The sequence below is a fragment of the Salminus brasiliensis genome, chromosome 15 (genome assembly GCF_030463535.1).
Source record: "Salminus brasiliensis chromosome 15, fSalBra1.hap2, whole genome shotgun sequence".
In the NCBI taxonomy this organism is placed as follows: Eukaryota; Metazoa; Chordata; class Actinopteri; order Characiformes; family Bryconidae; genus Salminus; species Salminus brasiliensis.
Genome location: NC_132892.1, coordinates 28,278,899 through 28,292,059, shown reverse-complemented (window position 1 = coordinate 28,292,059; position 13,161 = coordinate 28,278,899). Strand labels below are relative to the sequence as shown.

Here is a 13,161-nt window from a genome sequence, read left to right as displayed (position 1 = left end):
GAGGACACATCACTGCATGCATCGTTCTTTCTCCAGCTGAACCGCACTGGTAGCACTGGTAGGTGAATAGGGAAAGAAAGGAAAGCTCAAGCTCATTAAGAAACAGGAGAAAAGGAGGTGAGAACAGATCTGCATGAGCATTGCATGTTTTTAACACAAACCAGTACATCATTTAATGACTGTATTAGCACACCAGTGTCCTGACCCCCAGACAAACCAGTGTTAAAGGAGGAAGGATGCTTGAAGTATTATATATAATATAGATTTGGAAAAGAGGTAGATCTACTGTTTCAGATGAAGGAACGGTAACAAAAGGAAGTCACTAGGAGAGGGTGGATGAAAAAAAGGGAGAGATACAAAGAGGATCATGGTCCAATAACGATTACAGCCACTCGTTGGCTGAATAATAGAATTCGCAATGCTTCGCATTTTATGGTGTTCAGGAGTTCAGCTGTCTGTAATAAGACCCATGACTTTTGTCAACTGAAGAACCAAGAGAAATGTTGTTGTGTTTTTTTTTATACACTTCCAGCTGTTACATTGCATCATCATTGTTCATTTTTCTTCAGATACAACAAGTGCCGGACACGTTGATGGACGCCTTTGCTGCTGAACATTGTACAGTTTTGATAAAGCCAATTAAATACTGAGTAGAGCATAGAACTGCATTTTTGTCTGGTTGGCTTTATTTCAAGCTCTCTCCTCCAGTCAGGTCTTTCTAAGGTGGAGTTCCAAGTTTTTTCTTCACCCAAGACCCAAGACAAGCCTACACGACACCTGCACATTCAACGTTTATCCTGCTTTTGTTGGAATAACTGTCTCTACGAGGTCGGGATGTTGGATGATCACCACCTCACCTTATCATCCCCAACTTTCTAACTCATCCCGAAAGTACTGGATGGAGCACCATCCATCATCCCAAAGAACACAGTTAGTTCCACTGCTCCACAGCTCAAAAGGCTGGGGGGCTATACACCCTAGCCCGCTAGCCCACACCTGAGATTCGGCAGCATGGTGTCAATAGGTTCATGTGTTTATCTCTGCTCCAGAGAGTCCTATTCTATTGGCCGTACTTCTCTACAGGGACTAGACAAGCTGTGTCGGCAACTGGTGCAACTTAAAGTAGCCGAAGGGGTGTCCACAAACATTTGGACATATAGTGTAATCTGAGCCTTACTCGATTAAAAACTGAGTAGAACTGCGTATTAGTCTGGTTTACTGTATATTTCAAGGTCTCTTATCCAGGTAAACCTTCTTTAGGTGGGGGTCCAAGTTTTCTTAACCCTAACCCACAGCCTGGAGCAAACCCATTATCCAACACTGGTGCCAATGGGCTTGCCAGTATTCCAGAGCTTCGCTAAGAAGCGCTAATGTTGCTAACACTAAATAAAAGTGTTGCTAGTTGCCGATTAGCAAGATGCTACACTAAAAAATGTGTCTACACCAACGCAATACATCAACACAGTGGTGAACATGGCGGCTGGGTTAGGCCATGAATGTGAAACCCAGTCATAAAACCTACAGCAAATGCTATAATGCTAATTTCTGTAGCTTAGTTGTAGATAATTTGGCCAATTTATATTAAACACTGACAAAAAAGCTAAGCTGTTTGTGGCCAACATGACTATTTTATCCAAGTGCGACAAATCCTGTCAGCGTGATGCACGAAATTCGTGTGCTTAGAGTTGGGATGTAGCTCAGTGGAAGAGAGAATGCTTGGCCTGTATGAGGTCCAGGGTTCAATCCCCTGCATCTCCATAGTCTAGACTAGAGTGTAGACTGTTTCTTGGGGCAGTGGTTAGCGCACTGGGCTATTCTTGATGGGGTTGTGGGTTCAATACCCAGGCTTGGAAAGCTCGGCCCTTGAGCAAGGCTCCTCACCCTCTCTGCTTTGGGCAGATGTGTGGTCATGGTCACTGTGTGTGTTTGATCATTAGTGTCCAGCACTGTTTGTGAATGTGTTTTTCTGGTCTTGTCCACTGCACATCTCATAATAAAGGCGTGTAGGTCCTGTTTAATTGGCCGAAGTTCATCAGATTTTGAATATTTACATTTTTGAAATCACTGTATTACGTATAGGATAGTCTTTGAATAGCACTACTGGTAGATTTGCAGTTGTAGTGCAATTAAATACAAAACAAATATCACGTATTGTGAAGAAAAATGTATTTAAATACTGTGATAAAATATTATATACAATATATATACAATATCTTTTACTGTATCGCCCATGTGAAAAAAAACAGCCAAAAGGAAGCAAAAAAGAGAGAGAGATAAGATCGTCTTTATTGTTCGTTCGGAAGCCACATGTTACATGAGCATTATGTGCATATGTTAAGGTACATGAGTGCGAGTGCAAAGTATTTAGCTCATGCTCACAGAAAGTGCTAAGAGGGGACAGGTACTGAGTCTCGGTAAAGTGCGCTAGTTAGCTTAGCTTCATGCATGCAGCCAGAAGAGGACACCAAAGTTCAGTGGTTCTGAAAGCTACGCCACGACACGTCAGTTCAATACAGACCAACGTAAAAAACTCACATCTACGACAACAAGCAGAGAGGTCTGGTTCGCTGTTGCAAGCTAAGTTACGTTAGCAGTGATGGCTACATGGCGGATTGGACTCTGGGAGAGGCTCAGACTATTGCACATTAAGCAGAGAAGACGGGAAGAAAAGGCTCTGGTTTCTTCCCCTACCTCTAAACGCTAGTGTAAGGTGCTGATATCCATTCGGTAAAGAATACACACACACGCACACACACACACACAGATACAATAACAACAAGAAGTAAGACTGTAAGAACTGGAAACTACAAATGGTCAGACATAAATACAATGGTACAGTATATTAGTTAGTATCTTCATTGTCAGAGCAGAAGTGTATTGGGCTTTTTTTTTTGTTTTTCCTCCGTCTACTCTTGCGGTGCATTGTGATAATTAGCCAGGCTTTGACTACGGAGCTAAGGAGCAGATGGACGACGTGGATTCTGCTGTGGCTGGCTTGAGAGGTCGCAGCCCTGCACAACATTCATTTGTTCTTCTGGGCCTTCTGGGCGGACTTGGTGATCTTTCCCGAGGTGGGCGTCTTTTTCTCCACGCCTTTAATGACGCCCACCGCCACCGTCTGACGCATGTCGCGCACCGCAAAGCGCCCTTAGAGGAACAAGAGGACCAACAGCATTTCAGATGACATTTTTCAGTCATACATAATGTAGCATTACTAATACAAATAGCAATAACTGATCAATGATGAGGGCAGTCGTTATTATTAATGAAGGATCGCTGTTTTGAATTCCAGGTCATGCTGCCTGCCATCAGCAGCCAGAGCCTAAGAGAGCACAATTGGCCTTGTACTCTCAGGGTGGGTAGATGTCTCTCTCTCTCTTTCTCTCTCTCTCTCTCTCTCTCCCCACATTCCTGGCCAGCACGGGCATTTGCTAGCCAAGTGTGCTGATTGCCCAGTGACGTCGGATAGGCACTGTGTCGGAGAAGGCATGTATCAGTCCTCACCCTTCTATTGTAAGGAGCATGTAACAGGGGGAGAGTACTAACGGTGGATTGACTAATTGGCTATCTAAAATTGGGGAGGAAAACTGGATAAACATTCTTTCCTTCTGCCAATGTGACATTGTGGAGATACAAGGCTTTTCCTAAACAGCGCAATATATCAGGATTGTATTAAGAACACTCTACCAGTCTACCAATATCTGCTAAGCTAACACTCTACCAATCTACCGATATCTGATGCTAACACTCTACCAGTCTACCAATATCTGCTAAGCTAACACTCTACCAATCTACCGATATCTGATGCTAACACTCTACCAATCTACCGATATCTGACACTAACACTCTACCAGTCTACCGATATCTGATGCTAACACTCTACCAATCTACCGATATCTGACGCTAACACTCTACCAGTCTACCGATATCTGATGCTAACACTCTACCAGTCTACCGATATCTGACACTAACACTCTACCAGTCTACCGATATCTGACACTAACACTCTACCAGTCTACCGATATCTGACACTAACACTCTACCAATCTACCGATATCTGACGCTAACACTCTACCAGTCTACCGATATCTGATGCTAACACTCTACCAGTCTACCGATATCTGACACTAACACTCTACCAGTCTACCGATATCTGACACTAACACTCTACCAGTCTACCGATATCTGACACTAACACTCTACCAATCTACCGATATCTGACACTAACACTCTACCAATCTACCGATATCTGACACTAACTTTGGGTGTGTAATTACAGAGTGCAGTCCAGTGTTTGTTAGCAACATTAGCCTAGCATATGTGGTTGTAAATTAAAGAACACTTGAGACTCCTAAATACTTCTTAGCCAAATCGACTGCATTCGGAGTCAGTGAGGAATCAAATGAACCAAATTTAACGTAAATGTTTCGGCAAACAAGGCCTACTTCTTTAAACATCCCATAATATGAAAAACTGAATTTTCCTGAATTTTCCACGTGTGGAAAACCTTTGTGATGTCACAAAAATAAACTAATTTACATATACTCTATATCTATTCCATCTACAGCAGATTATCTCCACCGATTCTCACAGAAGCTTTATGAAGTATCCCAGCCTGGACTGCCGTTTGAATGAGGTTCAGTGCAGGCCAGCCAATACGAACAAAGCTGATTTACATAAATTACAAAGACAGACTGTTAAATTCTGTTTAATAAAATATTTTTTTTAAAGATCATGTAAAAAAAAAAAAAGACCACCCCCCAGAAGACATGGTACTTACCGAGAGGAGGGTACTCAGAGAAGCTCTCCACACACATGGGCTTGCCTGGGATCATGTCCACAATGGCAGCATCACCAGACTTCAGGGATTTAGGGTTGTCCTCTAGCTTCTTCCCAGAGCGGCGGTCAATCTTCTCCTTCAGCTCGGCGAACTTGCAGGCGATGTGGGCTGTGTGGCAGTCCAGCACAGGAGCATAGCCAGCACTGATCTGGCCAGGGTGGTTCAGGATGATGACCTGCACGCAGATGCATAAACATTTGGACAGAAGAAGATGGACTGTTGGCTTTAATTCAAGATATCTCCAGGACGTGTGATTCGATTAATCCTCAAAATAACACATCGATTTTCTCGATCCTGATCTAACTGAGAGCAACAGCCCTGATTCCAATCTTCAAATACTGAACATGCTCCTCACCTGTGCAGTGAAGTTTGCAGCCTCCTGAGGGGGGTCATTCTTGCTGTCTCCTGCAACGTTTCCACGGCGGATATCCTTAACGGAGACATTTTTCACGTTGAATCCCACGTTGTCGCCGGGCAACGCCTCGGACAGGGCCTCGTGATGCATCTCCACCGATTTCACCTCAGTGGTCACGTTGACAGGGGCGAAAGTCACAACCAGGCCAGGTTTAAGAATGCCAGTCTCAACACGGCCAACTGGGACTGTTCCGATACCTGAGTACGAGAGAATAAAATGCTTTGAGGTTTGCTGAGAGTAGGTGAGGTGGTGACGATCCCAACATCCTGGATCAGAATCTAGTAGACAGCCTAGAAAGTCTTTGGACAGTAGGGACTCCAGCAAAAGCAAGATCAACTCTGTTTTTATTACCATTGATTTCAGAAGAACAAATAAATGAGCAGGTATCCCAATACTTTTGTTTTTTTCACCTTGTATTTTTTTATATAAACAGAACAAACTGCTAAAATGTCATCACTTGATATAGCACTAGCAGTTCCTTCTGACTGATGCCCCTGAAGTTCCTCACAGTGATCAACTCTGCAATCTGCTGCCTATCTGTCTGTCTGTCCATCTCCTCACCTCCGATCTTGTAAACATCCTGCAGTGGTAGGCGGAGTGGTTTGTCAGTGGGTCGAGTTGGAGGCTGAATGGCATCGAGAGCTTCCAACAGAGTGGTCCCGGAGACACTTCCATCCTTACGATTTATCTTCCAGCCCTTAAACCAGGTCATCTGTGGGAAATCAAAACGCATGTATGTCCTTATGGCCCACAAAAGATCAGCTATCAAGCGCTGAAGACATTTCACAGAGTATCAATCAGCCACATTAGCACTAGACAAGTCAATTGAATAAGCAGGAAAAATGGGCAAGCATAAGAATATTTGGCAAATTTGACAAGAACCAAACTGTGATGGCTAGACGACTGGGCCAGAACATCTCCAGAAACATCATGCAGTACTTGTAGTGGGTTTTTCTGGTATGCAGCAGTTATCAGTACCTACCAAATGTGTTCCAGGGTCACGGGTACCTGAGACTTATTGGTGTGATCCTTGGAGACCCCACCTCACAACTTACAGGACAACTGAAAGGATCTGCTGCTAACATCTTGGTGGAAGATACCACAGGACACCTTCAGAGGCCTGAGAAGTCAGATTTGTTGTGGCGGCAGAAGGGGGACCTACTCAATATTAGAACTAATGGTGGTACTAATGTTATGGCTGATTGGCATATCTAATAGCAATAGATCACAGTTGAAGAATCAATCATTTACATCCTCTTATAATTCACATGATCAGGATTATGAAGATGAGCACTACACCCACGTTTGGGCTAGCCTCTAGCATGTTATCCCCGTTCCAGCCTGAGATGGGCACGAAGGCCACGGTCTCGGGGTTGTAGCCGATCTTCTTAATGTAGGTGCTGACTTCCTTCACAATCTCCTCGTAGCGCTTCTGGCTGTAGTTGGGTTCCGTGGAGTCCATCTTGTTGACGCCCACGATCAGCTGCTTGACACCTAAGGTGTAAGCCAGCAGTGCGTGTTCCCGAGTCTGGCCGTTCTTTGAGATTCCAGCCTCGAACTCACCGACGCCTGCAGCCACGATTAGCACGGCACAGTCTGCCTGAGCTCACAGAAACAACGGGAGAAGCTGTGTGAGTAAATGTGCACTGAAGGAAGGTGATAGAACTTGGGTGCCATGATTAGCATGGTGCAGTTTAGCTGTGCTAACACAGAGAACAGGAAAAATCATGCTATTAGCATAACAGCTAAATATTAGCATCAAAAACAACAGTCCCAACGATCATGAATGAAATCAGCTGCTTATTCCGGCTCTTTCAGGACATCAGTATATGCATGTACACTATCTGTCCAAATGTTTGTGGACATCCCTTGTAACTAATGCATTCAGCTCCTTTAAGTTGCACCCATTGCTGACACAGATGCAGATGCAAATGCACACACACAGCCTGTCGAGTGCCAATAGAATAGGACTCTCTGGAGCAGATAAACATGAACCTACTGGCACCATGCTGTTTAATGCCAGACATGGGCTAGAGCTGTGGAGCAGTGGAACGGTGTTCTCTATGATGGATGGTGCTCCATTTGGAAGAGGTGGAGTGGTGTTTACCCAACATCCTGACCTCATTAACTCTGCTTTTGTCACTTAATACCATCAAATCCTTCCAGCAGTGCTCCTCAGACAGTTACTCCAACAAAAGTAGAACAAACCCTTTCTAATGCCCTTAATTTTGGAAGAAACACTGAATGAGCAGGTGTCCCAATACTTTTGTCCATATAGTGTATCACACTGATTGTCATAATTATCACAGAATGGAAGGAAGTCACATGGCATGATATGCTCAGAATGATGTAATAAGACCTCATGGACCTGGGAGGTGCCAGTGATCATGTTCTTGATGAAGTCTCTGTGTCCAGGTGCGTCAATGATGGTGACGTAGTACTTGCTGGTCTCGAACTTCCAGAGGGAGATGTCGATGGTGATGCCCCTCTCTCGCTCAGCTTTCAGCTTATCCAGAACCCATGCGTACTTAAAGGACCCTTTTCCCATCTGAGGTAAATAAATAAAGTTAATGAGCTTAAGTTGAGGTTGTGAAGCAATGGAAGGATAATAACCTGTACAGTGTTCAGCCATTGTTAGCTATGTTAGCTTTTCAGTAAAAGTCAGTTATATTATATTATCCTTACTTTCAGAGTTAATGTGGCCATAGGAATGGAATAAACTGAATGGATGCTAGCAGTTTTAGCATAAGAGCTAGATGACAACTTTTTTTTTGGAAATAGCAAAATATTTAATGTTTATTATTTAAGGAATGGGGATTTCTTATATATATAAGATAAGATAATTCTTTATTAGTCCCACAGTGGGGAAATTCTCAATTCTATGTAGAGTATTAATATTTAATATTGTATTATATAACTTGTATTTATATAATATGTATGTAATACACATATTATATGTAATTATTCATTAAATAATTATAACATATAAGTAATATTAACATAATATTTTATCATTAAAATTGTATATATATACAAATATTTGAGCTGCCCTTCATTTGACCATTTTCAAATATTAATTCAATAACATATAAGTGTGAAGATTTGTACATTGACTTTGTGGGCAATTCTCTGAAAACATTCATAAAAATATATATGTTTCTGTTTTTACCGTCAATTAATTATTTGTCTACCTGCCATAACATCATAATCTGAATATGAGGTGAAAACAGCACCAGGAAGAACATTTCTATTATCTTAACTGCTGACCTTTTCGTGTACTGTTGGCTTACTGCCATTATTCTGTTCTCAACTATCTCACCTCAGCAGCCTCCTTCTCAAACTTCTCGATGGTCCTCTTGTCGATTCCACCACACTTGTAGATGAGGTGACCAGTGGTGGTGGACTTCCCGGAGTCCACGTGGCCAATGACCACTATGTTGATATGCAGTTTCTCCTTTCCCATGGCTTTGGGTTTCCTGGATTACAGCAGGGTAATGAAACCTACAGCGGGGAACAAACTGAATAATTAACTACACACATCACTTATTCAGGTGCTGGACGCTGGCGAATAAAGAAAAGGAGTGTGTTGTTAAAGGCCAGGCAATATCTTGGGAGGCTAATTCTTACATACAGCAGAGTTATATAGTTATATTTTACCATTATAATATTTTTTAATATAGGCTACGATTTCCCTAGGACAGGTGAACTAAAAAAATATATAAATGTGTGAAATAGATGCACATGAATGTCATACAATTTACACCCAAAACCAAGTGAATTAAAGACAGCAGTTGTATTGGTGTGAACCTGTATATTTATATCATGTTAATTAACCATTTTAATTACCATTTTTCTATGGTATTTTTAATGATAATTAAAACACATTTCAAAATATACCAAATACATATATTTTACTTTTACTATATATATATATATATATCTATATATATATATATATATATATATATATATATATATATATATATATCTATATATATAGTACTTTACTTCACATATATATATATATATATATATATATATATATATATATATATATATATATAAGGGTATATATACAGTATACACACACACACACACACACATATATATATATATATATATATATATATATATATATATATATGCTAAGTTGGCAAAAATACTTAAGCTGGCTTAAAATCCATTAAGAACTGTTAAGAAATATTAATTAAAATGATAAATAAATATATTATGAAATATTTAGATCATTTAAAGCAATTTATAAACTTTTTTCTACTTCAGCATGGTTCCTACACTGATGGATGGGGCCTTCTTTTGATGATTGTATTTTTCTATTTAGGGTAGGGTAGGCATTCCAAAAATATGACTCTAGAAACGTATAAAGTAAAGAATATATAGAGGAAGGATCCTAATGTTTTAATATAGCTGAGCAAAAACACCAAACTTTAAAGCAACTATAAAAAGATATACATCTGAAAACAATATTTAAACATCGCCAACAACGCTGTAATCTTGCGCATCTATAGCGGAAATGTGCACTACACAGAAGTGACCAATATTGGGGACAATATTGAAAAACTGTTGACTCACCGTCAACCAAAATCAGAACAAGTGTCAAACGACTGCAGACCAACGTCAGCCAACCACTGAAACAGCAACCAACCACTGAATAACCACAGAACTGTCAAACTACAGTCTACCAACAACCAGTGGCCAACCGTCAACCAACTGTCAAACAACAGTCAACGAACCAAACAACTGGCAGTGAACCGTCGACGGACCGTCAAACAACTGTCAAGCAACAGTGGACCAACTGAACAACCAGTGGCCAACCGTTACCCAACTGTCAAAAAAACGTCAAACAACAGTCAACCAACCAAAAAAACATCAGTGAACCGCCAACCAACCGTCAAACAACAGTCAACCAACCAAAAAAAACATCAGTGAACCGCCAACCAACCGTCAAACAACAGTCAACCAACCAAAAAAACATCAGTAAACCGCCAACCAACGTCAAACAACAGTCAAACAACTTTCAAGCAACAGTCAACCAACCAAACAACTGGCAATGAACCGTCGACTGACCGCCAACCAACAGTCAAACAACAACCAACTAACCAAACAACCGGCAGTGAATCATTGACTGTCATCAACTGTCAAACAACCACCAGCCAACCGCTGACCAACCGTCAGCCAACTGTCGAACAACTGTGAGCCAACTGTCGACTGCCAGCCAACCGCTGACCAACCGTCAGCCAACCGCTGACCAACCGCCAGCCAACTGTCGAACAACTGTGAGCCAACTGTCGACTGTCAGCCAACCGCTGACCAACCGTCAGCCAACTGTCGAACAACCGCCAGCCAACCGCTGACCAACCGTCAGCCAACTGTCGAACAACTGTGAGCCAACTGTCGACTGTCAGCCAACCGCTGACCAACCGTCAGCCAACTGTCGAACAACCGCCAGCCAACCGCTGACCAACCGTCAGCCAACTGTCGAACAACTGTCAGCCAACTGTCGACTGTCAGCCAACCGCTGACCAACCGTCAGCCAACCGCTGACCAACCGCCAGCCAACTGTCGAACAACTGTGAGCCAACTGTCGACTGTCAGCCAACCGCTGACCAACCGTCAGCCAACTGTCGAACAACCGCCAGCCAACCGCTGACCAACCGTCAGCCAACTGTCGAACAACTGTCAGCCAACTGTCGACTGTCAGCCAACCGCTGACCAACCGTCAGCCAACCGCTGACCAAACGCCAGCCAACTGGCGAACTGTCAGCCAACCACTGACCAACCGCCAGCCAACCGTCAAACCACCACCAGCCAACCACCGAACAACCACTGACCAACTGCCAGCCAACCGTCGAACCACCACCAGCCAACCGTCGAACCACCACCAGCCAACCGTCGAACCACCACCTGCCAACCGTCGAACCACCACCAGCCAACCGCTGACCAACCGTCAGCCAACTGTCGAACAACTGTGAGCCAACTGTCGACTGTCAGCCAACCGCTGACCAACCGTCAGCCAACTGTCGAACAACCGCCAGCCGACCGCTGACCAACCGTCAGCCAACTGTCGAACAACTGTGAGCCAACTGTCGACTGTCAGCCAACCGCTGACCAACCGTCAGCCAACTGTCGAACAACCGCCAGCCAACCGCTGACCAACCGTCAGCCAACTGTCGAACAACTGTCAGCCAACTGTCGACTGTCAGCCAACCGCTGACCAACCGTCAGCCAACCGCTGACCAAACGCCAGCCAACTGGCGAACTGTCAGCCAACCACTGACCAACCGCCAGCCAACCGTCAAACCACCACCAGCCAACCACCGAACAACCACTGACCAACTGCCAGCCAACCGTCGAACCACCACCAGCCAACCGTCGAACCACCACCAGCCAACCGTCGAACCACCACCAGCCAACCGTCGAACCACCACCAGCCAACCGTCGAACCACCACCTGCCAACCGTCGAACCACCACCAGCCAACCGTCGAACCACCACCTGCCAACCGTCGAACCACCACCAGCCAACCGTCGAACCACCACCTGCCAACCGTTGAACAACTGCTAACCAACCGTCAGCTTACTGCTAATCAACCGTCGAACAACCATCCGTCAACCATCAACCAACCGCTGACCAACCGTATGTACTTGTATGTGTCATTTCATGTGCGTGGTGTGGATCGACCAACCATCAGCCAACCGTCGAACAACCGTCAGCCAACCATCAACAACCCACTGACCAACCGTCAGCCAACCGTCAGCCAACCGTCGAACAACCGTCAGCCAACCGTCGTGCTCAGGCACTGAACCTCATCTCACTCAGTCGCTCAGTAAAACAGTAAACAGCGTAGTCTGGGCATCAAAACACAGCCGCGCCGGCCCCCTGCCCTCTGCGGCAAACCCCGGTCTGATAAATCGTCTAACGCCTCATTTTCAGCCATTTTTGACCCTAAAACCCAAACCCGCTGGGCTGGACCCGCGCGCCGTCACCCATGACAACCCGCGTCCTTCAGGCTCCAGGCTGCGCGCTTATGCAACGCGCGGCTCGCTCACGCATGAAGCGCATCGCGTGACGGAGGGCATGAAAACCGCAGCGCGCGGCTCGCTCACAAACACCAGCCGAAATAACGACGCGGAGCAGAGCGGTCAGTCAACCCCCGCCTGTGGCGCCATGTTCTCTTTATTATATTAATATATCTTAAAAATTACAACCAGCGTCAAAGCATCATCACACAGCATCCGTTACCCCCATAAACACACACACACACACACACACCCGGAGAGAATCACAACACTGGCGCATAAAGACGACGGCCATTAACGCTTCTTTTTAATCTGGCTAGTGTCTAACCTTGAGGAGCGGCGCTGGGAGGCCTGTGGCAGCCGGAGCGCGGTGCAGTTGTCTCGGATACTGTTGGCTTGGATGCCGCTGATGTCGCCAGAGCAGCCAATCGGCGCCGAGCGACAGTATCTGCTGTACCCGAGAGCTCCAGCAGGTGGCGGTGTTACATAACAGCCAGGCCCCCATTCTGTCTTTCCGCCAAGCCCCTCTCCTTGAGCTCTGTCTGCCCTCCTGCAGGCTTCACCCTTCAGCCCTGAACTTTCTATCCGCATAATCGAGGGCTGTGTCCCAAACCCCACGCTTTTATACCCTAAATAAAGCGTCTAGCGCTAGTGCACTACTTCTAGCATGCTGTTTAGTGTGGTAGTGGGGCCTTAGGGAAAAGCTGCCCCCCTCCTCACTTAAATTACATCTACATCATTTTTTAAATTATTATTTTACCTTTATTTAGACTCTAATATATAGATGAAGGATCCTATTTTTTGATATAGCTGAGTAAAACACACCAAACCATTTTTAACATAAAAAAATAACTATAAAAAAACACAGGA

The 13,161-nt window shown here is 44.3% G+C and overlaps 2 protein-coding genes across 3 annotated transcripts in view; one reads left to right on the top strand and one right to left on the bottom strand.

Annotated features, from left to right (window-relative positions):
* Positions 1-668, top strand: part of kcnq5b (potassium voltage-gated channel, KQT-like subfamily, member 5b) — a 152,563-nt gene extending 151,895 nt beyond the window's left edge. The window contains exon 15 of the mRNA XM_072656718.1: positions 570-668. Within this exon, the coding sequence (XP_072512819.1) occupies positions 570-613 (44 nt within the window). The 3' untranslated portion in view covers positions 614-668. The remainder of the gene's footprint in view (positions 1-569) is intronic.
* Positions 669-2,264: 1,596 nt separating this feature from the next.
* eef1a1b (eukaryotic translation elongation factor 1 alpha 1b) lies at positions 2,265-12,718 on the bottom strand. Of its 2 annotated transcripts, none has more exons than XM_072656719.1 (8): positions 12,620-12,718; positions 8,575-8,756; positions 7,624-7,803; positions 6,559-6,855; positions 5,817-5,967; positions 5,196-5,452; positions 4,781-5,015; positions 2,265-3,147 (listed from the first exon to the last, which is right to left on the bottom strand). In XM_072656719.1, the coding sequence occupies exons 2-8, from the start codon at positions 8,716-8,718 to the stop codon at positions 3,023-3,025; spliced, it is 1,389 nt and encodes a 462-aa protein (XP_072512820.1). In that variant the 5' UTR covers positions 8,719-8,756; positions 12,620-12,718; the 3' UTR covers positions 2,265-3,022. The 2 variants fall into 2 exon arrangements, with proteins under 2 accessions (XP_072512820.1, XP_072512821.1); XM_072656720.1 differs by lacking the exon at positions 12,620-12,718 and adding an exon at positions 9,846-10,490.
* Between the last annotated feature and the right edge of the window lie 443 nt (positions 12,719-13,161).